General features: G+C 40.0%; 1 protein-coding gene across 2 annotated transcripts in view; it reads right to left on the bottom strand.

The window, feature by feature from the left end:
- Positions 1-24,192, bottom strand: part of ERA1 (Prenyltransferase family protein) — a 381,172-nt gene extending 356,980 nt beyond the window's left edge. The window contains exon 1 of one of the 2 annotated variants that reach the window (XM_089416732.1): positions 23,918-24,192. In XM_089416732.1, the coding sequence (XP_089272858.1) occupies positions 23,918-24,030 (113 nt within the window). In that variant the 5' untranslated portion in view covers positions 24,031-24,192. The remainder of the gene's footprint in view (positions 1-23,917) is intronic. The other variant, XM_089416731.1, reaches the window with a different exon arrangement.
- Positions 24,193-24,964: the final 772 nt, after the last annotated feature.

Raw genomic sequence — 24,964 nt, 5'->3', positions numbered from 1 at the left:
TCCAGTCATTTGGTAATGGCGGATTGCTGAGATTTGGGCATATCATGTTTTGATGGGGCAAAATATGTTTCAGTTCTATTTGCAACATATATGTTTATTTTCTGAATTTTGCTTAGCACACATTTAGTTTTGCTTTTTTGATCAGTTATCTTTTGTTGAATAGAATACAAAGTAGCTAGTATGGGCATGGTCCTGCAGGAAAGTCTAAAGAGATATCTTTTGTTTCTAAAGCATCTGGCTGTATTGGACAAAATTTGCAAATGTACTTTCTTTATCTATAATGAAAATGTTTTTTCTTTCTGGCAAAAAAAGGATTGTAAACAATCCAAGGACCATAAGCTAAAGGACTAGCTCAGGTATGCATTTGATTTATTGGGCAGATTGAAGATCTAAAGGATCAGATCTCAAGCCCTAGATCAGTCAAAGGATAAACTGTGTATTTTACTGTATACTATGTATACTAGTTGTATTAGGGGTCGTAAAGGGCCATGATCCCTAGCACAAGAGCCCTAATGTTTTATGGACTGATGAGAAACGAGATTTGGGCCAATATTCTTGTGTATCGTTATTGATTTTGCCGTTGTTATATTTCCGTTGTGCAAAGTTGTTTGTGGTTGAGCACTTCTAGTGTGTTTATGTGCTTGTCTAACCATAAACCAAACCTAGGGTGTAAGGAAAATTCAACATGGTATCAGAGCTACTTTGAAGAGCATATGGATTAGAGTGTGCACAGGAAAGCAAAGCAAGCCAGTGAAGGTTGTGTAGGCTCAGAGGGAGTCTAAGTTCAAAGGGAGACTGCAAAGGAAAGTCAGCCACCCAATGGAAGTCTGAATCGTCAGGTTCAAGCGAGAGAGTGGAGTTTTCAGCCCATGCAAGGACAGTCACGGACCATGTGAAAACACTCATGGTGGTGCAAGGAAAATATACGCTGCATACGAGGATAGTCATGGGCATAGAAGGAAAGTCATGGAGCTGGAGATTTCAAGATGTGATGGAAATACGTTCCTCACTTAGAGGGAGTCTTGAAAATTGGGTAGCTCGGAAGGTATTTCCGAGTGGTGAACACCCACCAAAAGGGAGTTGGTTGGGCAAGTTACCCAAGTGGTTGCGGTTTTGACCCAAAGTTGTAGGCTTAAGACCCAAGTTAATTAATATTTTATTATAATTTGTGTTGGAGTAGTTAAATGAGGGTTTCTTGATGGACAAGGAAAACCCCAAGATCACTCACACAAAAGTATAAAGGACAGCAGATCCTACAGAAGGACTTTCACTTGTGGAGAGAGGGGGGCTAAAGGACAGCACATCTGCTTTAGTGTGAAGCTGCAGCTGTCCAAGAAGGCCAGGTGCTGGAAGGTCAAATCTGCAAGAAGAAAGTCAGATCTGAGTGCTGGAAGCTCAGATTTGCAAGAAAGTCAAATCTGAGTGTTGGAAGGTCAGATCTGAGTGTAGGAAGGTCAGATCTGCAAGAAGAAAGTCAAATCTGTGATCTGAAGAAGCAGATCTAGCAGATCGAGAAGCTGTAGCGTGATTGCAGAGGGACTGGTTGCAAAAGATTGCAAACAATCCAAGGACCATAAGCTGAAGGACTAGCTCAGGTATGCTTTTGATTTAGTGGGCAGATTGAAGATCTAAAGGATCAGATCTCAAGCCCTAGATCAGCCAAAGGCCAAACTGTGCATTTCACTGTAAACTAATGTATACTAGTCGTATCAGGGGTTGCAAAAGGCCATGATCCCTGGTACACAGCCCTAATGTTTTCTTATTTATGGACTAATGAGAAGTAAGATTTGGGCCAATATTCTTATGTATTGTTATTGATTTCACAATTGTTATATTTCCCTTGTGCAAAGTTGTTCGTGGTTGAGCACTTCTAGTGTGTTTGTGTGCTTGTCTAGCCATAGACCGGACCTAGGGTGTAAGGAAAATTCAACAATTTAATTAGAGTGGGTTTATCCAAAGATATTGTAGTTTGTTTAATATAACAAGCACAGTAAGAGCAAGTATGTTTGGGATTATTGAGCTCATATTCATAATTAGTAATGGCTTGATCTTGGGTTCGAGTTTCAGTGAGGGCAGCTTACAATTGAGATTTTACTCTTCGACTTGTCCCAAAACAACGTCTGTGGTGCGCTCAACCGTGCAACAAAGTGTCCAAGCAGATCCAACTCTTGTAGTTGGGCTTCTAAATTTACATTATCATGACTGCTGCGTCCAGGTTTGTAATGCATCAATCCTGATTGCCTGTCCCAATGCTAAGCAAACGGTGTTGGCCCATTCCAGATTGTGAGGCTTTGATGTAATAGAAAATGCCAAGAAATAGCTCAAGAGAATCGGTCCGAGAGTCATCTCCTCTACAACATCGTTGCATTGGCAGCCAGAGATTGCATGGCACTGGCACTATAAATCCCTCAACTCCCATCATATTTATGTACCTTTGGTAGGCCTATTGCATTTAACAGTGAGTAATTATCTGGTTAAAGAAAATATGTTAAGAGTAACGAACCCAATTATGATGTACCCACTAGACGAAGAGATGGGATGAGGTCATTTGCTGGGGATGCTTTGAACGCCAGACCCTACAGATTCAGTCAATGTCCTCAAACAGAAATTTGTTGCAAAGGGTTCATCTGCATCAAATCTTGTTGTTCTCAATGGTAGGTCAATATCATCCTACCATTCAGTTATATAGATTAATGGCTAAACATCCACTAGAACTGTTATACATTTCCTAAAATGAGCTTTAGGATTGTTAGCATAATATTGATTATATATTTAATAAAATAGAGAATAAAAGATGTATTTATGTTAGGTGCAGATCCTTTATGATGTATAGGACATAGTAACCCTGAAAATACTATCAGCCCAGGACCTTGAAAGACAACAGTCTGACCAGTAAAGCAAGGGTCTGGGTGTAAGGTAGGACATGGGCAGGCCACAGATTATCAGTATGTGCAACTCTATAGTTCACACAAATCTATAAACAGCAAACAATGTTGTCTAGTTGCAGTTTTGAAGTTACAGGTACTACAGGTTGGAACAGTTTCCGCCAACCTGTTAGGCCTGTCCCTTTAATGTTACAGGTATATGACATACATGTATTGATTACAACGCAAACTGATATATATATTGGTCTAGTTTGAGATGTTTCAAATATTACGGTGCTTATTTAATGCAACATTGTTGGGTCTATAGTCTTTGCCGTAACCCACTAGGCATAATTGAACAATCTAATCATTGATATATATAATGGTGCTACTGTGAGATGCCTCAAATATTATGTACATATCTTAATATATATATTTGGTTTTTATCAAATTATTGGACGCTAATTGGGAAGGGTTGAAATACTATCGACTCATATTGCTTTGAGGACGTAGCCTTTTAGTAATGGGGAAGAGTGGTCCTAATTTGAAGTAATGTAATCGAGGTTCAAGTGTTAAACCTTGAAAGCAATCTGCTATCTGAAATCCTGAGAAGTAATCATGGCTCTCAAGCTTTTAAGATAATCTCAGGTAACTCCTAAAGTTGAAACCCCACCTCAAGTTGACTCAAGGGTTGGAACCCCAGTTGAGCAAGCAATACTACGTTCCCTGGGGATAGATGACGAACATCTTTTAAGATTGGATTGCTAACCAAGCTCAAAGGCCAAGACAAAATCAGAAAAGGGAATCAAAACAGAAACAAAGGCAAGACCAAGACCTTTTAACCAATGTTGAGAGAAGTAGAGAAACAATAGATATTATGAAGGAAGTTCAAAAATCCAAACTACCTAAATTCATAGGTCAAGATGAGGGTTCATTAGCAAAAGCTTGGATTGTAGGGGTTAAGAGGGCTCTATCCTTTAAGGCATACTCCACAATGGAAAAGGCACAGATAGCAATGAGCCTTCTCAAGGGAGAAGCTCTATTATGGTGGGTAAATGAAGAAACTAAATTACAAGTCACTCCTTTGCAAGTTACATGGGAAATGTTTGAGGAATCTTTTAGAACAAGGTTCTTATCTAAGGAATACAAACACCAACAGGTGGGAGCCTTTCATGTAGTGAGACAAAATGGAAGATCAATAGAGGCCTATGAAGCATAATTCTATGCATTAGTCCATCATGTGGACTACATGGCTAATGATAAACAGTAAGCTGAAAGATTTCTTCATGGTCTTGATCCTTTAGTTCAAGCAGAAGTTGCCATGTGGAAACCCACCACCATGGCAGCAACAAGAAGTTTGGCTAGACAAGTCTAAAAAATGATGGATAAGAAGAATCAAGGAAACCTTGGAATATGATAAACGAAACCTCCAAAGAAAAGACTACAAGAACTGCAAGGTGCCAATATGGGTCCTATGGAAGATATAATAATCTAGCGAGGATGGCTACTGCACCTCGTGGGGCACCTCCAAGAAGTTTGAAGTTACAGAAACCTCAAACCTATTTGAGAGGAACAAGAGGAGAAGGAAGAGAATTGGACGGTCAATGTTACCTGCTAAGTTGTACCTAGCAGGATATGGAGACCCCATGGCCTATGTACAAGGCACCTATCACTTTTTCTCTCTTTATCCTCTCTCTCTTCTTCTTTCAAATTTCGTACCCCTGTGGAGCAATTGTAATGAATGAACACTAGCATGATGAACTTATGTAACAGACTTTAGGCAACTTGGGAACTAATTACTAAGTGAGTCCACTCTAGAGTGTTTTTTTCACCTGAATAATTATTTTCACTTTTTAACGATAAGTAATTAGTAGAGTTTTTTTCACTCATATACCTCCAAAGTTGGAGTGCAGCGTAATAGTTGGGTTTCTAATGTCTAGGGTCATTGTATATTACCATGCTAGGTCATATCCAGAGTCTTACGGAATTCGACTAGGTAATTTATGATTTTTGAAATAAATAAAAAATCTTGCAGGAAGGAATTTTTAATAAATTTTCTATGTAATAATGTAAATAAGTGGTGTTAGGAAATGTTGGTGACATGTGAGTGCTCAAAGCACCAACATTATCCTAGTATCCACTTTGAGGTCCCAAAAATAGATAGTTCCTCACCAAAATCCACTTTTACTCAAAAGTGAAGAAAAAAGACAAGAAAATTGCAAAAATAAATAAGTTGGGGACATATTAAAGTCATGTTCCAAGTCAAAGGAGTCAAGGGATGGCTTGGCCATTAAAAGTTGAGTTCAAGGCTACCTTGGAGGCTGAATTCATTACCACTTCGGAGGATGAATTAACAGTTGTCACAGCCAGTTGGGGCGCAAATTCCACCAAAAGAGAGGCCAGAGTTCAGTTTTCTCTAGCAGCTAGAGTTTGTTGAGTTAAGGTGGCTAGAAGGAGGGAGTTAACTATCCCTTTGAATACACATGGCATCCATTTAATACACTACCACTACAGCAGCTCCCACGCAGTCCCTTCCAGCCAGTTAACAGAGGTACGCAGGCCAGCAAGGAGGCACTATGCAGCAGTGGAAGGGGTAGTTATTTGAGACTTGTTTTGGAGCTGGGATCACTGAGACTAAGTGCGAGTTAGGATTGGCAGATGGCACAGCCATATGTTGCCACACTCAGAAGCTCTTCCACCTGCCCATATGCACCAACAGATGAATCTACAGCGCTAGCAGTTTGAGGAGGAACTCGCTACCACCTACAGGCAGTTACTCAGCCATTTAGCAGCTCGACTTCGTCTTGAGATTATCTCCTCCTTGACACTTGTTCGCACTCATGTTCTTGGGATATTCTCCCAAACTTGTATAAATAAACCTCATTGGCTCATTGTTCTTCATGGTTGGAAGCTTGAGCTTGGGGATACTCTGATGAATTTTGTACTTGCTATTCATAATAGAAAAAGACTTTGCAGGGCCATGTGGTGCAACTTGTGGTGATGCTCTTTCTTGGCATGAGGTAACTTGAATTGATTTAATTTGTTTATTGCTCTCATTTAGTCAAATTGGGCCCAAGTAGGGGCAGTGTTGCCCAAGGGGAAGACAAGTAAGTACTTATATGTCTTCTTGATTGGTTTGCAACTAGTTTGGATTCATCATGTAATTGTTAATAGCGTGTTTTTTCTTTTCTTGTTTGCAAGTCATCACCTAATATTACTAATCGATTGAGTAAGCTTTATTGAGGTGTAGCACAGGGTACTTGAAGCTTGGAAGTTGGGCACATCGTTGGTTAGATCAACCACCTTCGAAACACCAAGAAGCACACAAGTTCATCAAATCAAAGGACTTCCCAAAGGGTTTCAAGCAACCCCAAAACTCCCCTTCCTTCCTTCATTTAAACATCAATTTCTTTGGGTTGCTTTACTTGTGATTTTCATTGAACATCAAGCATATAAGACCTCTAAACTATTGTTGTCCGAACAGCAGTACATTGACTAAGAAAAAATCAAGCTTTCTTGGTTTTTCCCTTGGTCAAGTAGTGTAGGAGTTCAGTTCTTTTAACTTAGAAATTTTTTCTCATCATATGGTAGTAGTCCTAGGTAGTTCTAAATCATTTTTTGAGCACTTTCTAAGATAATTATCTCACTGATTTTTGCAGACCCGTGACAGGACAAGGGGGAATGCTGTTGGTTTTGGCCCAGATTTGAAGAATTGAAGCACCAGAATATTACATATAACCAATCCTCGTACAAAACCAACATTTTCTACCCTGTAACCTCTTAGAAGGGGCTTTTCATCCTTTGACCCTTCAAAGGATCCTTGTAACTCTCTTAAGTTGATTCTCCTCCCTTTGTTGGCAAGGGAGCTTCTATTTCCTCTTGGTTTTGAATCTTTGATCTCCTCTTTTTCGTGAGGGATCAAATCAAGGATTGTAATCTAATCTAATAAAAGCACTAATTTTCTCGGGAGTTAGGGGATTTTCCCCGTAAGTATCCCTCTTCCCCATTTGGGTGAGTGTCTTGTGGTTGTGCTTGAGTGATTTACATTTTATTATCATCGATCAAATTAACGTAAAGTAGGTAATCACCATCTCACAATCTAGTTTAACTTTCCTTTTTCATTCCATGCAATTTCGTGCAATCTAGGATAGCTTGCAATTTACTCATTTCATGCAATCCAATCTTTCATTTTATTGTAACAATTTAGAGTAGTTATAATTTCCTTTCATTAGCTATCTATTTTAGTTACCTTTTCCTTTGCATTCAAGCAAGTCCTTTCTAGATTAGATCTATTCTCAATTTCAATACTTAGATTTACTTTTTAAGAATTAATTTACCTCCACCTTGTTGGTTGTAGTAGTTTAAATTAGGGACCCTTCTTCCCCTAAGTCTTCTTATTCTGAGATTGGCGCCCCAGCGAGGATAAGGTCTGGGGAAGAAGGTGAATTGTAACTTGCTTCAATTTTGCAATCAATTGACTTAACCTCGAGCAATAACCCAATTCTAATCTAAAACGAACCAAGAGCACACTCCATTACATCTCTATTTAGCACCCTTGTACTCAGTTGTCTTTCATTGCCATTTTCATTTCAAGTAACATTTTATTTTTGGGCCTTTCATTTCCAAGTACTTACTTTCAAGCGAAATCGCAAAATTTACTTTTAAGCATTTACTTCTGCAAAGCTCTTTTACTTGGCATTAGTCATTACTCACATCATTTTCTTTCAAGTTTTCCATTCATATTGTCATTGCTATATCTCATACTTGCGGATGGTTGTTCTACTCATGAGTTGATTTACAAGCTTTGAGTGTTTTTGCTATCATTTGTATATTGGTGGATAAACGTATCTTGGTTATTGTAATTAACTCCTAGAACTTGACTTGTTTAACATAGATTAGTCAAGCCTTCTTAATTTTAATAAGGTCCACCCCCCTTGGCTTCATTAGGAGTTAGCCTAGATGGAGGAGTTGAGATTTGAGTGACAGCAACTCAACTCGAAACTTGCCCCTAAGGCCACACCAAGTAGAGTTAAATATTTTCTCCACGATATCTCAAGTGTGGATTCAGTCAACATCAAGATCATACAAAGAATCGAGACCATTGAAGTGTTGGGAATGTGGTGATACACACTATAGACAAAATTGTCCAAAGGCTTTAGGTTGGATTCAAGCAGCGAGGACATACAGCAATAAAAGAACAACCTCAGGCACAACATCGAATTCATGTTACCATAAACCACCACCAAGTGAGCATCAAGCCACACTAGTGGAATCTAATGGTTTTCAAGGGGGTGATCTCCAAATCAAACCATTCTCTATACTGGACCACAAGGTTTGACGACTCAAGAACCAGAAAATTGAACAAATTAAGCTCCAATGGAACCAATATAGTCCATGGTTTGATATCTAGGAGGACACAAACACTATGCGTCATCATTTTCCCTATTTCTTTTATTAGGATTGATTAACTTAGACTCAAAATGAGAGTTTGAACAATTATTCTTTCCGTGGCTAAATTATGTATAGATGAAACTATATTATTATGTTTTCTAAACTTATATGATGAGGTGTTTAATAAGTCATGCATAAAAATAACCAAATCTATGTAGATAGTATTGATAACAATAACAATATGTCTCTTGTGATGACATATGAAATTTCCTACTACTTAAGATGTGGATTTATTTCCTAGAAGAAAATGATGATATAATTACAATGACTGAAAGAGAGCCAAATTATTCAACGAATTCATGGAAGCCAATTTATTTGATGATGTATGGTATTCAGTAAATTAATGAATCATGACAAGAATGCTTATGAGAATTATGGGTTTATGTATGATTCTGGTCCCCATATGTTGGAAGACCAATGAAGGGATAAAATAACATGAGGTTGTCCCCTCATGTCCCGGAAATCAATACTAGCCTATAAAAATAATGTTCTCTCCACGTGATATGTGCTTGTCTCTGATTTAGATCTCCATATCTCGAAAGACCGCAGAAGGGACGAGATAACATGAGCTGTTGCTCTCATGCCTCAAATCTCAGTACTAGTCTAGGAAAATTATGTTCTCTCCATGTGATAAGTGTTTGTGTCTAATCTGGGTCCCCGTATGTCGAAAGACAAATGAAGGGATGAGATAACATGAGGTGGTCCCCTCATGCCTCAAATCTCAATATAACCTATGAAAATTATGATTTCATGTGATTTCATTTATTATGTTGATATGAATCCAATACAAATGCAATGACATTACAACATTATGATGATATTTCATGATGTGATGGTATGGGGAGAACTCAATCTAAGTTTAGAAGGAAGGAGGATATTATAATTTACATGTCAACTACAGATGCCTAACTTGGTGGCAGATGATATTCCTGTCTTGGCGATAGATGCTTGTAGATGCTATACCTGTCTTGGCAACACATGTCTGCCTGGGATGGTATGGGGAGAACTCAATCTAAGTTTAGAAGGAAGGAGGATATTATAAATTATATGTCAACTACAAATGCCTAACTTGGTGGCAGATGATATTCCTGTCTTGGTGATAGATGCTTGTAGATGCTATACCTGTCTTGGCAACACATGTCTGCCTGGGTGGCAGATGATATTCCTATCTTGGTGATAGACGCCTCCCTTGGTGGCAAATGATGTTCCTATCTTGGTGATAGATGCCTCCCTTGGTGGAAAATGATGTTCCTATCTTGGTGATAGACGCCTCCCTTGGTGGAAAATGATGTTCCTATCTTGGTGATAGACGCCTCCCTTGGTGGCAAATGATGTTCCTATCTTGGTGATAGACGCCTCCCTTGGTGGCAAATGATGTTCCTATCTTGGTGACAAGTACCTGCCTTGGTCGCAGTTGATGTCCCTGTCTTGGTGATAGATGCTTGCAGATGATGTTCCTATCTCAGTGACAGATGTCTGCCTTGGTGGCAAATGTTATTCCTATCTTGGTGACAAAAGTTTGCCTTGGTGGTAAATGATATTCCTATCTTGGTGACAGATGCCTGCAAATGATATACTTGTCTTGGTGACATATGCCTACCTAGGTGGCAAATGATATTCCTATATTGGTGACAAATGCCTACCTTGGTGGTAGATGATATTCCTATCTTGGTGACACATATTTGTAGATGATTATTCAATGAATTCATGGAAGCCAATCTATTTGATGATGGAGGGTATTCTGGTAAATTGAAGAATCATGACAAGAATGCTTATGAGAATTATGGGTTTGTTCTCTCCGTATGATATGTGTTTATGTATGATTCGGGTCCCCATATGTTGAAATACCAATGAAGGGACGAGATAACATGAGGTGGTCCCCTCATGCCCCAGAAATCAATACTAGCCTATAAAAATTATGTTCTCTCCATGTGATATGTGCTTGTCTCTGATTCGGATCCCCATATCTTGAAAGACCGATGAAGAGATGAGATAACATGAGGTGGTCCTCTCATTCCTCGAATCTCAAGAGTCAGTACTAGTCTAGGAAAATTATGTTCTCTCCATACGATAAGTGTTTATGTCTGATTCGAGTCCCCATATGTGGAAAGACCAATGAAGGGATGAGATAACATGAGGTGGTCCCCTCATGCCCCAAATCTCAATACTAACCTATGAGAATTATGATATCATGTGATTTCATTTATTATGTTGATATGACTCTAATATAGATGCAATGACATTACAATATTATAATGATATTTCACGATGTGATGATATAGGGACAACTCAATCTAAGTTTAGAGGGAAGGAGGAAATTATGAATTAAATGTCAAACACAAATGCCTGACTTGGTGGCAGATGATATTCATGTCTTCGTGACAAATGCATGTATATGATATACCTGTCTTGGCAACAGATGTCTGCCTGGGTGGCAAATGATATTCTTATCTTGGTGATAAATGCCTGCCTTGGTGGAAAATGATGTTCCTATCTTGGTGACAAATACCTGCCTTGGTGGCAGATGATGTCCTTGTCTTCGTGAGAAATGCTTGCAGATGATGTTCTTATCTCGATGACAGATGCATGCCTTGGTGGCAAATGATGTTCCTATCTTGGTGACAACTGCCTACCTTGGTGGTAAATGATATTCCCGTCTGTTGAAGAATCTAGGACAGTTAAGTTAATTAGATTCTTCTTGCATGATAACTATTTGTCAGGTGTTTTCAATTTTTCTTCTTATTCCAGTCATCAAATAGCTACCAAAACAAAGAGACAAGAACACAAGATGTTGGCATCCTACCAGGGCCAAAACCTCTCCCTCTTGGAGAGGAAAACCTGCACAAAATTCTTCTCATAGAGATTCCAATTGACGAACACCAAGACCATGACCCTTGACCGATTAGGCCACTCCAAGACCAAGACACCAATCCTCTTCCTTTGTTCACTGCTGAGATCATCATAGTTGGACCATGACTACTTCTTCACCATACCAACGAGGTTTCCATATATATGATTGAGGTTTGTCCCTAACTCCACCGAGATCATGACTGTCTCATCATTGCACCTTTAGCTGATATTATAGCCTTGTGATTGTGTCTTCATTGAGATTGTATCTATGCTAAGATCATGACTGCACCTTTGAGAAAAAGTGTCTTCTCATCAAGATTATGTCGAGACTGTGTGTGCCACTGTGGTATCCTGAAGTCGTCTCCTTCACCAACACTATGACTGTGTTTTCTTTTATGACTGCGTTTCAGTATTAAGACTGTGGTTATAAGGAGGTCGAGGCACACTTATCGCTTGCACTGAGACATTGTTCTTCATTGTCGAATCATTGTCCTCCATCACCAAGATCTTGTACTTCATCACCGAGATTTGTACCTTCTTGTACCCATCCGAGATTTCAAACTTGTTCGAGATTCTTGTTTCCTGTGGTGACCTTAGCGAGGTATTTATAGTTGTTTCCTCTCCATCATTAGCCGACATGACAATGTGAAATGGTGTGTCTCTATTTGCAAGCCGACATGACTTCTTTAGCTTATTTAATTTATTTGCAGGCCGACATGACTGTGTTTTGCATCATTTTGATTGCAGACACTTTCTTGGGCTTGTCTTGGAGGATTGTGCTTGTTTAGACTTTTCTATACATGACATTGACTCTTTGACATCCTAAGGCTCTCAATGGGAGCCACTAAATAAATAAACCTCTTGCTCATGAAACCCATGCAACAAGGAATAATAAATTCATTTTACAAAAATCATAATTACAATGTCATGAAGACCGAACCTAGTTACACTTTCTTCAACACTCCCTCTTAACTAGGGAGGTATTCATGATAGTACTTGGTCATTCTCAATCTGAAGAATTTCTCATAAGAAGAATCAAATTGGTAACCCATCTGTATAGCATCATAGTAACCAACATTGTTTCCACAGTAAGGCCTTGACTGACAGCTCTATCTCTCATTAGATCAGAGCACAATGTTGGCGAGACCAATGACTATAGACACCTTCATCATTGTCTCTCAAGGTACATACCCACCCGAGTGTTCACTGAGTATGACCTTCTAGGACTATTCTTATCTTGGGTTCCCAGCCCTCAAAGAATATCGGTCCTCTTGCCTACTCTTGTCTTGGATGCCCTACACATCCTCAAAGAGCATTGGATGCCAGATGATTACCCAATCCTCCATTCTTTCTTCCAAAGTGAAGACAAGAATGTTGTGTCTATCTCTCCCTCTCAACTAGGGAGGATATCATGTGTTTACATTTCTCTTCATGGCCTTCACCTAGACTTACAGCTGTTAGTCCTGGTCTAGTGCATGACACATGAAATAGAAAAACACAATTGTCACTCCTTTTTAATCAGGGGTGATCCAATCCAAGCTCCCTCTTGATCAGGGACCTATTAGAGCTCCCTCTTAGCTAGGGACTCTCCTATACATCAGCAACTTCTTCTTTGTGGGTCCTTCAGCTGCTTGATCAACTTCTCTCCTTGATGTCATGAAATTTAGTTGAGCTTCTTCCTGGTAGGGCAATAGCCATCAATCGCTTTCCTCCTTAGTTCATCATGTCATTCCTTTCTTCATGCAAAGTGGCCTTCTTCATATCTGCAACCTTCGTTATATGACTACTTTTTTCTCATCATGCTTCTTCCATCCACCACATGAATGCTAATTGTACTTGTATTTACAACTCTTGTTCAAGTAGCCCATTATCCAGATATTATTCAAGAAATCAAAACATCATATTAAATCAAATCATACCATTCCTTTCTTCATGGAAAGTGGCCTTCTTCATATCTGCAACCTTCGTTATATGACTACTTTTTTCTCATCATGCTTCTTCCATCCACCACATGAATGCTAATTGTACTTGTATTTACAACTCTTGTTCGAGTAGCCCCTGCATTATCCAGATATTATTCAAGAAATCAAAACATCATATTAAATCAAATCATACCTTACGAGATGGCTCTTCATCATGACATCCGCTTGTAGGTATTGTGAAAATTCCTAATCCTCAAGGAACCCCTACTGCAGCAAATCTGAATCTACTTCACCTACTTGATTTTAATATACATTATCAAGTTATTCTCTGAATACTAAAGCAAATTACTTCTGGAGCCTACACTATTTAAAATTTGATTACATGAAACAGAAAACTTAGCAAAGAACAAGATACATAGGACACAGTTATTTTTGGATAAAATAGTCCCCAGAAAAACCCAATGCGAGAAAACCAGTGCCGCAGCTTTGAGGGTTTTCTATTATTAAGAAGTATTTATGAATACAAATGTTGGATGTCCCCTGGCAATCTAGTGACAGAGAAATACAATGGCAGAGAAGCTGAGTGAGTTGTACCTCACTTCACCCGGCAGATTCCAATTGATCCGGCAGCAAAACTGGCTAACCCCAACCACCTCAGCGTTCGCCCTGCGTAGGCCCTGCACCAGCCTTTCAAGCTCTGCCTCAGCTCTGCACTATCTCTTATGCCCACTACGTCAACCTTCCCGGTTGTTCCGGCTTTCTGCATGGAGGGCAACTTCAGCTTCTGCGCTGGCCCTTCTGGCTCTACGTCAGGCCTACATGGGCCTAGATTGGCCCAGTGTTAGTGCTTCTAGCTGTTGCGCTACCTCCACTAGCTTCTCTCCACCTCTCTGTCAGTATTCCCAAACTATCCCTTCCCCTCTGCTGCAACTGATCACTTAGTTTGAATTCTCAGCTTCCTAGCCCCAAAAATCGAACTCCAAATCAATTTGTTCTCTCCGTGTATATTTTTAAACGAACCCCAAGTCTCCTTATTATACTTTTCTCGTTGAGACTTCAACGGCTGAGATTAAGTCTCTAATCAACGGCTAAGATTAAAACATGACTTGATCCGCCTTCTAGATCATTCTCACCCATATTTTGATTAATATTTTAATTTTCCTAAGTTTAGAGTTAGGAACCCCATTAAAAATATTTATTACTTTAATAAAATATAATCTGGGTGGAATTTCACCAAATGGTTTATGGGTTCTTTAGAACTCATGTGCCTTAGCCTCTCCACCAATTTTCATGGCTAGAGCACATCCGATACTACCAAAAACTAACACTCCCTCTTAGCGATAAATGTGCTCTAGCAACAATGTCCAACTGCATGTTGCTCTGTCTCTGAAGCATCTCCTTTTCGCACTGTTGTTGCTGCTGCTGCTGCAACTGTACTGCTACCCATGACACTACCACTGCCACTGTTGCATTTGTACTACAGCTCCCTCTCAAATGTTGCATCTGCTATGCTGCTAGTACTGCCATTGCTAACACTGCATTCGTATTGCAACTCAGTTGTTGAGAGAAGCAACTGAAAAACATCCAACATTATTGAACTTAACTGTGTTCAACATAATACCATGAATGTTGGAATCTGACTGCTACTAGTCTCTGACCCTATGAATCTTCTACACTGCTGCTAACTTCTGCATTGTGCCAACTGCACTGCTGTCAACCTTGCTCTATGTTGATCAGTCTCTGCTCTCTGGCTACTACATTTGTCTCTCCAAACAATCCACTGCATTATCTGACACTAATTCCATCTTGCTACGGCTGAATCTCAGGTTCCCGTAGCAAGGATTTGATCCAAGAGGTGGACTCCTCAAGGATCCTACCCACATGTAGTCCTCCCGACTACAACTCAATATCACCCTATTTCCCTCCTGGAGATGCATGGGCACTCATGGCAAACTCATCTTCGTCAATCTTTGTTGGAGCAGCCTTAGGATCATGTTTCTCATCCTTATCCTTTTGCTTCAAAGGACACTGAGATGCAAAGTGGCCCATCTCGCCACATCTAAAACATTTCACCTTCGAAATGTCCTTCCGCTTTTGCTTCTGTTGTCCCTTTGATGTTAGAGTTGTGTTCTCCTCCTCCTCCTTGGTCTTCCTGCCACTCCCACTACTGCCATTGAGGTTGACCTTTACCAGGTCCCTCCTTAATTCCTCTTGATGAAGGGCTGCCCACATCTCTTCCCATGAAGGTAGTCTTTCCCTGCCCAATATACTTTGGACGAAGACTTGCCATTCATCTGAGACTCCATTCAGGGCCATCCTTACCATCGCAGTAGACTGAGGAGTAGGCCCCACTGCAACAAGCTAGTCTCTGGTGTCCTGAAGATGTTGAAGATAGGAGTTAACTCCTCCCTTCTGCATCAATGTCCGCTGCAACTTTTGTTCTAGGTACATCTTTTGTTGTTCGGAAGAAACTTCATATAGTGAAGACAAAGCTTCCCACATCTCTCAGGTTGTATCTTTGCCCTGCAAGTGTGAGACTACATGATCTCGAACTCCATCGCGTATGAAACTCTTCGCCTTCCCCTGCTCGACTTTGTACTTCTTCCTTTGATCATTGTTCGCGAGAACAACCACAACACTCTTGATGTAGACTTCGAGATCGTACTCCTCCAAAAAAGCTAAGATTTTGGTCTTCCATATGACATAGTTGGAAGCTCCTTCCAACCTATTATGATCTCTGAGCCCATGTGATGCCATCTCACCTAAACTGTCGAATTGACTCCTCTAGTCACTACTCAACACTGGTCTGCTGCTCGGCAAGTGAAAAATTCGAACTTTTGGTGAGAAAAGTCCTCTGAGGAGAAAATTCCCCTTTTATGTGTCTTCGCTCTTTTCCAACAGATTTTTGCCCTGGCAGAAACTGCGTCCTTCAAGCACTGCATTGAGGCTCTGCGTCACTCCCTCTGCCTCTGTAAACCCACGAACTGGAAATCGTACCTCTCTATCAACTCTCAAAGAGAGATTTCCTCGGAATCTTTGCTTCCCGGCAAGGACTGTGCAATCCCTTCAAGGGGATTCGAATTGCTGCCCAGTGCAGCTTTTGACCTCTCTGCTCAACGTTGGATCTGCTCTTCTTGTTTCATTATCAAAGCTCCAATACCATGTGAAAACTCTTAATCCTCAAGGAACCCCTACTGTAGCAAATCTGAATCTACTTCACCTATTTGATTTTAATATACATTATCAAGTTATTCTCTGAATACTGAAGCAAATTACTTCTGCAGCCTACAGTACCTAAAATTTGATTACATGAAACAGAAAACTAAGCAAAGAACAAGATACATAGAACACAGTTATTTTTGGACAAAATAGTCCCCGGAAAAATCCAATGCGGGAAAATCGGTGCAGCAGCTCTGAGGTATTGTAGCACATCATTGTTGTCATCCATGATTTCCAATCTGACTTTCCATGCAGCAAAGTTTGATGCATCACCTAACTTTTCATGCTCCTTGAAGGTAGAAGATGACATCTTGACCCAACAATTTGCTAATTGAAAGAAAGGGCTTCAATGCTTGTCTTCTTTTGGGCTTGTCCTTCACCTCAGCTCTAATACCATGTTAAATTTTCTGATTGTTCTATGTTGTATCAGTTACTTTAGCCCAATATATATTTTCATTAATAATGCATCCAATTATTAGTAGTATAATCAATCATAAATGTAACTGAAGAAAGAATATGCAGTGACAAAGAAGACAACAGTACAACCATAAGAGGCAGCAGATTGGTCCAAGACCAGCGAAAAACCCCACTAGGGGGCAACCCTTTCAAATCTTCTTCTTTAGTAGATCGTCATAAAAAGATTTCAGTGGAGAGTACAATGAGCACAATACATGTAATTGCAGCGGATAATAACAAATTAGATCTACAAATCTGTGTAACAGCATATAGAAAAACAGATCTACCAGATCACTGAAGTTGACTAAAGCCAAGATGTCAAACCCTAGATCGGAACTAGGTCGCCCTCATCAACATTGTCTGCGAGCGACCGAAACTCTCGGGTCGCTCTCTCAGATACTGTATGCGAGCGACTGTGACTGCAGAGTCACTCTCAGGAGGCCTTCATGCGTGTGACTGTGGCATAATACAGCTGAAACCCAGAGTCGCTCCCTTACTATAGTTGTGCGAGCAACCGAGATGTCCTAGTCGCTCCCAGGACTACTCTGTGCGAGCGACTGGGGACTGAAACCTTCTGATCTGCCTCTGAACCCAGAGTCGCTCTCACTAAACTGTCTCCGAGCAACCAAAAAGCCAAAGTCACTCCCTTGCCTATTTTGTGCCTGCGACCAAGGACGAAAATGTCCTGATCTGTGCCAGCGACCGAGATCCAGAAAACCCAAACTCAGAGCGAACCTTTCGCCTGTAATTTCGGACCCTGTGCGAACTCCTTCCGACGTACCTATGCGAGCCAAGAGAAAATAGAAGAATAGAAAGATGATGATGTGTTGAAATGAACTTGAGGTCGCTTCCTTTTAGGGTTAACTTGAGGTTAAGATTGACCCAAGCAGTAACCCATGTGGTTAGCATCGACCCATTCCATAATGTATGTATAATAAAATAATTCAAAACTTAACTTCCGTTTAACCAAATTAGGTGATCTTTAGGTCGATTTTGGTCCTCTCGAAAAGAGAAATTTAATGCAAGCATCAACTTGGTCATCTGAGTTGTCCAATGTGGAATTTGACCCTAGTTGCATAAATTAACACCTTCATCTTGTATTCGGAAGCCAACTCCTTCTTGCATTGATAAATAAGAGCGTTTGCACCTGTCAGAAAGAGACCGTCCACATAAAGTACCAAGATGAGAGGTCTATCATTTTCAACCTTGAAATAAAGGTTTGGATCAACTTCACTTCTTGTAAAACCCAACTTCATTAGATAGTTGTCGATCCTCTCATACCAAGCCCGGGGAGCTTGCTTCAACCCATAGAGGGCTTTCTTCAACCTGCATACATGTGTCTTTCGATCTAGAACTTCAAACCCCTCGGGTTGTTCTACATAGACTTCCTCCTTAAGTGAACCATGCAAGAAGGTGGTCTTGACATCCATTTGATGTAAATTCCATCCTTGAGAGGCAGCAAGGGCAATGATCGAATGGATGGTGGTATATTGGGCAACTGGTGCAAATATCTCATCATAGTCCACACCTTCCTTTTGAGAGAAGCCTCGAGCAACAAACCTGGCCTTGAACTTTTCAGCACTTCCATCAGCTCCATGCTTGATATTGTAGAGCCATTTCGAGGTGACAATAGATTTGTCCTTGGGTCTAGGGACCACATCCCAGACATCATTCTTCATAATCGACTCATACTCTTCGTTCATAGCATCCTTCTAAACTTGGTGCTTCACAGCTTCTTCACATGTGCAAGGTTCAGTTTGAACAATGGTGCTCATGGCAACTAAGTACCCTTGGTACCTATTCGGCTTCTTACTTTCACAAAATGTCCCCCTTGGTGCAATATGTCTCTCGGCATCTTCGAGAGTGTCCCTAAGCCATGAGGGTCTCCCTTTTTAGGAGGAGGGCTCATGGGGAGGTGGAGCAATGGGATCCATCAGTCCTGCAGCATCGAGCATCGGCTCATCCTGCGATTCTCCCTGTTTTCATGTATCTGCTTCTTTGTCATTCCTTGGAATAGGAAGGTTCCTAATTTTCCCAAGGGTAACATCTTCATCGAAGGTGACATCATGACTTCCACTTCTCTTTGACCAGGCACATAGATTCTATATGCCTTTGAAGTTTCACTATAGCCCACAAATGTTCCTTTCTTCCCAAATGCATCCAATTTGCTTCTCTTTTCTTTCAGCACATGAAAATACACGGGGCTACCAAAAATTCTAAAGTGAGAAACATCAGGTTTCTTACCGGTGAAAACTTCTTCGGGAGTTTTGGAGTCCAATGCTTGATGAGGGCATCTATTTTGAACATACACGGCAGTGTTGGCAGCTTCTCCCCATAGGAACTTCGAAAGGCCTTGATCATGAAGCATGACACGAGTGGCTTCTATAATAGAACGATTCTTCCTTTCAGCAACACCATTTTTCTCAGGAGTATATTCGCTAGTAGTCTTCCTCTTAAAGCCAACTTCTCTACAAAAGTCATTGAACTCATTTGATTCATATTCGGTTCCATTATCGGCCCTCAATATTTTGATCTTCCCTGTTTGATTTTCGACCAAGGCTTTGAAAAAGCGGAACCATGTGAACACTTCGTTCTTCTTCTTCAAGAAATAAATCCAAGTTTTGCGGGAGAAGTCATCCACAAAGATAGCATAATATAAACATCCTCCCAAAGATGTCATGGGCAACATACCAGATAGATCAAAATGAACCAATTACAAAATATCGATAGTCTTGCTATCACTTGAGGGGAATGTTCCCCTTGTATGTTTTCCTTCGGCACATCCCTGACAAACACCTTCATGTTCTACTTTAAATTCAGGCATACCTGCCACTATCTTCCTTGCATCGAGTAGGGCTTTATAATGAAGATGAGCAAACCTTCAGTACCGTAATTCGGATTGAAGAGATGTGTCGCAAGACATAGCTCCCAATGGACTTCCTCCAACTTGATACAAGGTGTCAACCCTGAATCCAAGAGTAAATGCTTCTTTGAAATTTCTTTTCTAAACACGTACCTTTCCATCAATGAATGCCACCTTGAATCCTTTGTCCTCCATCGTCGAGATAGATACCAGGTTCTTCTTTAGATTGGGTACATATAGTATCTTGTAAATGAATGGTGTTGCCTTGATTCAATTGAAGAGTAACATTCCCAACTCCTTTCACGGGATAGGTGGCATTGTCTCCAAGAATGATTTCCAAATTTGTATCATTTTCTATCAGATTTGAAAGAGCTTCCTTATAGCCAGTGAAGTGCCTCAAGGCACCACTATCAATCAACCAATTTCCCAAGGTATCCGGAGGAGAGGCAGTAGAGAGGGCACCGACAGATATAAGATACAATTATTTTTTCTTGTTATCTATTACATTAGATTCATCATTCCTAGAGTTTCTTGATCTTTTGGGAGGTCAGCCATTTCCATGTTGAGTAGCGAGAGCATTCCTTTTTCCTTTGTAGTTGAACCTGCCATTCCTTTGATTGTTGTTGCCCCTGAGATTGTTGTGCTTGTTGTTGTCATCATCGAGAGGTGTAGCCCTTTTATTAGGACACTCCCTAGCATAATGGCCAAACCTGTTACAAATGAAGCATCTATCCTTTCTTCCATCCTTGAATCCTATCTTCCTTGACATTGCTTCTTTGAACCTGCATTGTTCTTCTTTTTAGCATGAGCGTAGAATGCAGTAGGATCGTTCCTAGTTGAAGGCATGCCTCTCTCTATCATCCCAGTTTCTTCTTGAGTACATCTAGTCAACAATTCATCAAAACCTGGAATCCGGTCATTGTTGAGGACAGTAGTGTTGAACACATCCCATTCACGAGGGAGACCTTCAAGGGCAATGAGAATGAGCTCCATGTCAGCAATAACTTCTCCAACTGATAGAAGATCATTTTTTATTTCGGTGATCCTCATGAAGTAGGATTGGATATCTTCTCCTCTTCCCTTCTTTATGTCTTTCAACTTGTTCTTGAGAAAGAGGACTTGGTTTGCATTGCTAGCTTTAAACATGCTAACCAACTTGTCATACATCTCCTTAGATGTGCCCAAATCGGAGATGTAAGCAACTAAATGCTTATGAATAGAATCCCTGATGATCTTCTTAGCTTTGACTTCACCTTTCTTGTACTTTGTCTTAGCGGCAGTCGGTGCATTTGAAGGAGGTTCAGCAATCTTTCCCTACACATAGTCCATAACATCATGCTCTTCCAAAGTCAAGTCAAGAGACATCTTCCATGCATGATAATCAGAGTTATCATTGAGCTTATCATCAGATTTGAAGTAAGATGAGGAGGCCATTGAATCTTGTCCTTGACCAACAAATCTCAGTGATTGTTTTTCTCACTCTTGCTTGGGCTTTGTCTTCACCTCAGCTCTAATACCATGTTAATTTTAGATAACAATGGTATGTTCTATACTTTAAGGCAATTTACTTTAATTTTTCTTATGAGCCCAATATCAATTTCCAGATTAGCGATCACATTAACATTGATAGTAAATGCAGATAGAACATAAACAATAAGCAGAAGACAAGCCAAGACAAGAGGACACAATATTTGGTGGATACCAGAGAAAAAACCCCAATGCGGGGAAAGCCCTTTGATCAAATCTTCTTATTATTCTTCAAAAGTTCAGCAGAGAGAGAGAGTACATCATACAAAATTTACTTGCCCAATCATTGTAAACAGTCAAGTCAAACTGCAGTCAACAGGATGCCTTAACCAGAAAGTCAACGTTGGTCAAACCAGCAAAAAGTCTCCTCCAAATCAGCTCGGTCAAACCCAATCAACTCGGCCTCCAAAGACGGTCCAAATGCCTAAAATAGTCCTGAAAAATCTGGTCAACGCACAGTCAGCTTCTGCGATCAAAGGGCTGCAGTCAACGTTGGTCAACCTGTCCAAAAAATCTTGGTATCTGTGCCAGAATATGCGGCCTGCCAAAATAGAGATTCTCCCACAAAAATTGCAATCAAATGAAGTCAAACAATGCCTGATCAACGTTGGTCAAAGATGGCTGCAACTCGGTCAACGCAAAGAACAGAAATGTGCAGTGAAACCTTTGCAAGTGTGGAGAAAAACAGGCTACGTGTGATTTGTACGACCCAATCAGATGAAGAGAGAGAGATGTGTGAGTTGATATGTGTCCAAATGAGGAAAATGCCTCTTCTATTTATACACAACGTTGAAGGTGAAGAGACATGTATGTTGGGCTTCATGAGCCTACATTAGACTTCTGGCCGACCTTGTCAATTTGTCCCTAGAAGAAATAAATTCATAATTTCATTTCTACTTGTCAGAACGAGATGATCTTTAGATCAATCCTACACCTCTCAAAAAGAGGAATCCAATAAAAATAGCATCTCTGTCATATGAGCTGTCCAAGGTGGAGTTTGGCCCTAGTTGCCAATTTTAACACGGTCTAATAAGGAAGAGATCTCGATCTCAGTCTGCATTCATTGTACCAGTCAACTTATTGTTCAAAAAGACCGAGGGTACAAGGAAGGTCCTTGCAAGGTTCATGCATTATGATATATCTATGGATGAGAAGATCAAATTGGATGAACTTGTTGAGTCACCTGTGACTACAAACCTAGTCGATAAGCTGATTCCCGAAAGTGATGAGTAATTGGAGAGCATCTTGACAGGGTATCTAGAAAATGTAGATCAGGAAAAAGCAATAGAAGACTCTACTACCTAATTTTGGTATTACTGATATGATTTACAACACGTGAGCAAATGCCATTCAGTACTTTTATATGCACTTGTTTAAAAATTGAATCTAACACAAAAAAGTTAAGCTGAAATCCTGTGATCTTGTCACTTATGAGTACAGAATGTCAAATTATTAGTGAATTGGGCTGTTGAGCTTTATCATCTGATATTGCTTTACATTCTAAGTTTTACTATTTCCTCCTTTGTACCCTAATTTCCAGAAAATCGCTCGTTGTCCCTATACCCGCAAACCTTGACTGCATAGTATTCGATATAATTTGCTAACAGTTCTCTATACTTTTTTACCTATTCCAGTGGTGTGGTTTACATTCTAACTTGTCCTTCTCCCCCGCCCCCCACAAGAAAACATTAATAGACACTCATGTCATCCATTGGAATTTATAACATAGACATGTTGCCAGAAAACATTTGGTAACTAGGATTCATCGTCATTTAACAAGGCTACCCTTTTGGCTTTGATGCAGAACCATCTTTCGAGGTACCACACTATGACACACTCTAGTTTTCGGATAGAAAATTCAGTTGTTCATTAGTTTCTAATTTCCCAATTATCCATCTAGAATTTCACAATTTCTATTCTTTAATCCTTCAGGATGAAAAATTTTCATTTCCAATACTAAAAGTCAACAATGTTCAGTTCTCCCAGAGGTATAAAGAAGCAGTTAAAGCAGGGTACAAAGCCTGAATGATTGCGCTGGAAGACTCCCAGGTCGCAGCAGCTTAGCCAAAGAAAAGTGCTTGTGATTAGTGGTTTGCCCTTTGACTGTTTATTGCACATGAAAATGGGCCCCTTGTGGGACCTGACATAATCTGCCTAGCTGTAATGCTTCTGGCGCTTAATGGAAGCACATTGAAGAAGAATTGATAGTGTCCACTTGCCAATCTCAGTTCCCATAATTTGAAATGGCACACAGTTCCTGCACCGACCTCTCGTTACACTGGCGTTTCATATTACGAGTGACTTTTAGAATTAGTTCATTAATGGAATCAAAATTATCACTTCGCTGGGATAGCCAAGTCATAAAAGCAAAGGGCAATGTGGACAGAAGCAAAAAGACCAGGCCTATAACCCTGATGTAGATGAAATCATTATTCAAATCTCCAGAAACAGCACTACTATCATTGTTCAAATCGAAAACCCTAAAAGGCATTAGACACGAACATGAATGTAGTCAATTAATTTGTATATGCCAATAGAGTTTTAAACAGAATCACATGGAAACTGCTAATGGCATTGACACAATTTGATGTACATTTATAGGGTCAATTTCAGACAAATAAACTGAAAAATGAAACTGGCTACTGCCAGATAATTGCAGGTCTACTAATCTGGCAGGTCTAATAATGGCGATATCGGAGTTGATTTGAACTAAGAAAAAATTAATAATGAATTTGCATATAAGTAAAGAGCGATTTTAAATTTACATCACAGATTGACAGCCCGGCGGTACGTTAACCAATGCCTCAAAGATATGTTCGACTCTTCTCTCGACATGCAGCTGTTGCTGTTGCGTGGCAGTCGCCGATCGAAAGTCCATGTTTACAAACGCTTGAAGTTCACTTCTGCTGTTGGCTTTGTATCTCTGTGAGTTTTCTTTCGCTATAATTCTCTCCTCGAAGACTCGTCTCGGCTGGCTTTTGGCTCTTCTATCGCACGTCTGTCATACTCAGATTATTTAGAGAACTATACATAAAGGGGTAATTGGTGAAGTTTAAAATTAGAGAAAAAGTGTATAAAAAAAGGTATAATTGGTGAAGTGAAACAAAAGAGGGAAAAAGTGTATAAAAAGGTATTATTCGTAAACTTTTCGAGATAAAAGTGTATAAAAATAATAATAATGATAAATATTACATTAAAAAATAATAATAATAACAACAATGAGATATGATGTATAAATTAGGGAAATTTGGTTGGTATTTAGGTGTGTTTAATTGGTTTAAAATGGCATTGGGAATAGTGTATAAATTAGGGAAATCAGGTTGGTATTTAGGTGCGTTTAATTTGTTTAAAATGGTATTGGGAATACTATTTTCTGTGACCTTGGTCTAAACTGCCAATTTCAAATAACCATCAAACACAGGAGTTTTGCAACCATCATGTTCATGAGTTTTCGTGAGACACATTGTGTATCTACCTCCCGCAATAGGCCCTAACCCAGGTCCCCTCCTCCAAGGGTAACCTATACAATACCAACAAACTAAACTTAGGTAGACCTGGGTAGGATTTGACTGCTACACAGTTTGGCACATAAGACTCAAATTTGAGTTTTCACCCCTTTTTGTCAATTCTCTGTTTTTTCTTTATTGTCAGCTTGCTGCGCTGATTTGTTTGGAGGCCCAAACACTGCAATAACGGCTTTCCCATTGTACAACCATGCCCTTTTCCCTTCATTTCTTGTTGTTCTAATTTTCTCCACTTCATCCTTTCTCTCCTCTTGTTGTTTTTTGGTTAAATCTTCATCAAGGAAGAAG

This window comes from Pinus tabuliformis, chromosome 3_2 (assembly GCF_031772625.1).
Source record: "Pinus tabuliformis cultivar Carrire ecotype Pingquan chromosome 3_2, CPIR1, whole genome shotgun sequence".
NCBI lineage: Eukaryota > Viridiplantae > Streptophyta > Pinopsida > Pinales > Pinaceae > Pinus > Pinus tabuliformis.
This window is presented reverse-complemented; position numbering and strand designations above follow the sequence as displayed.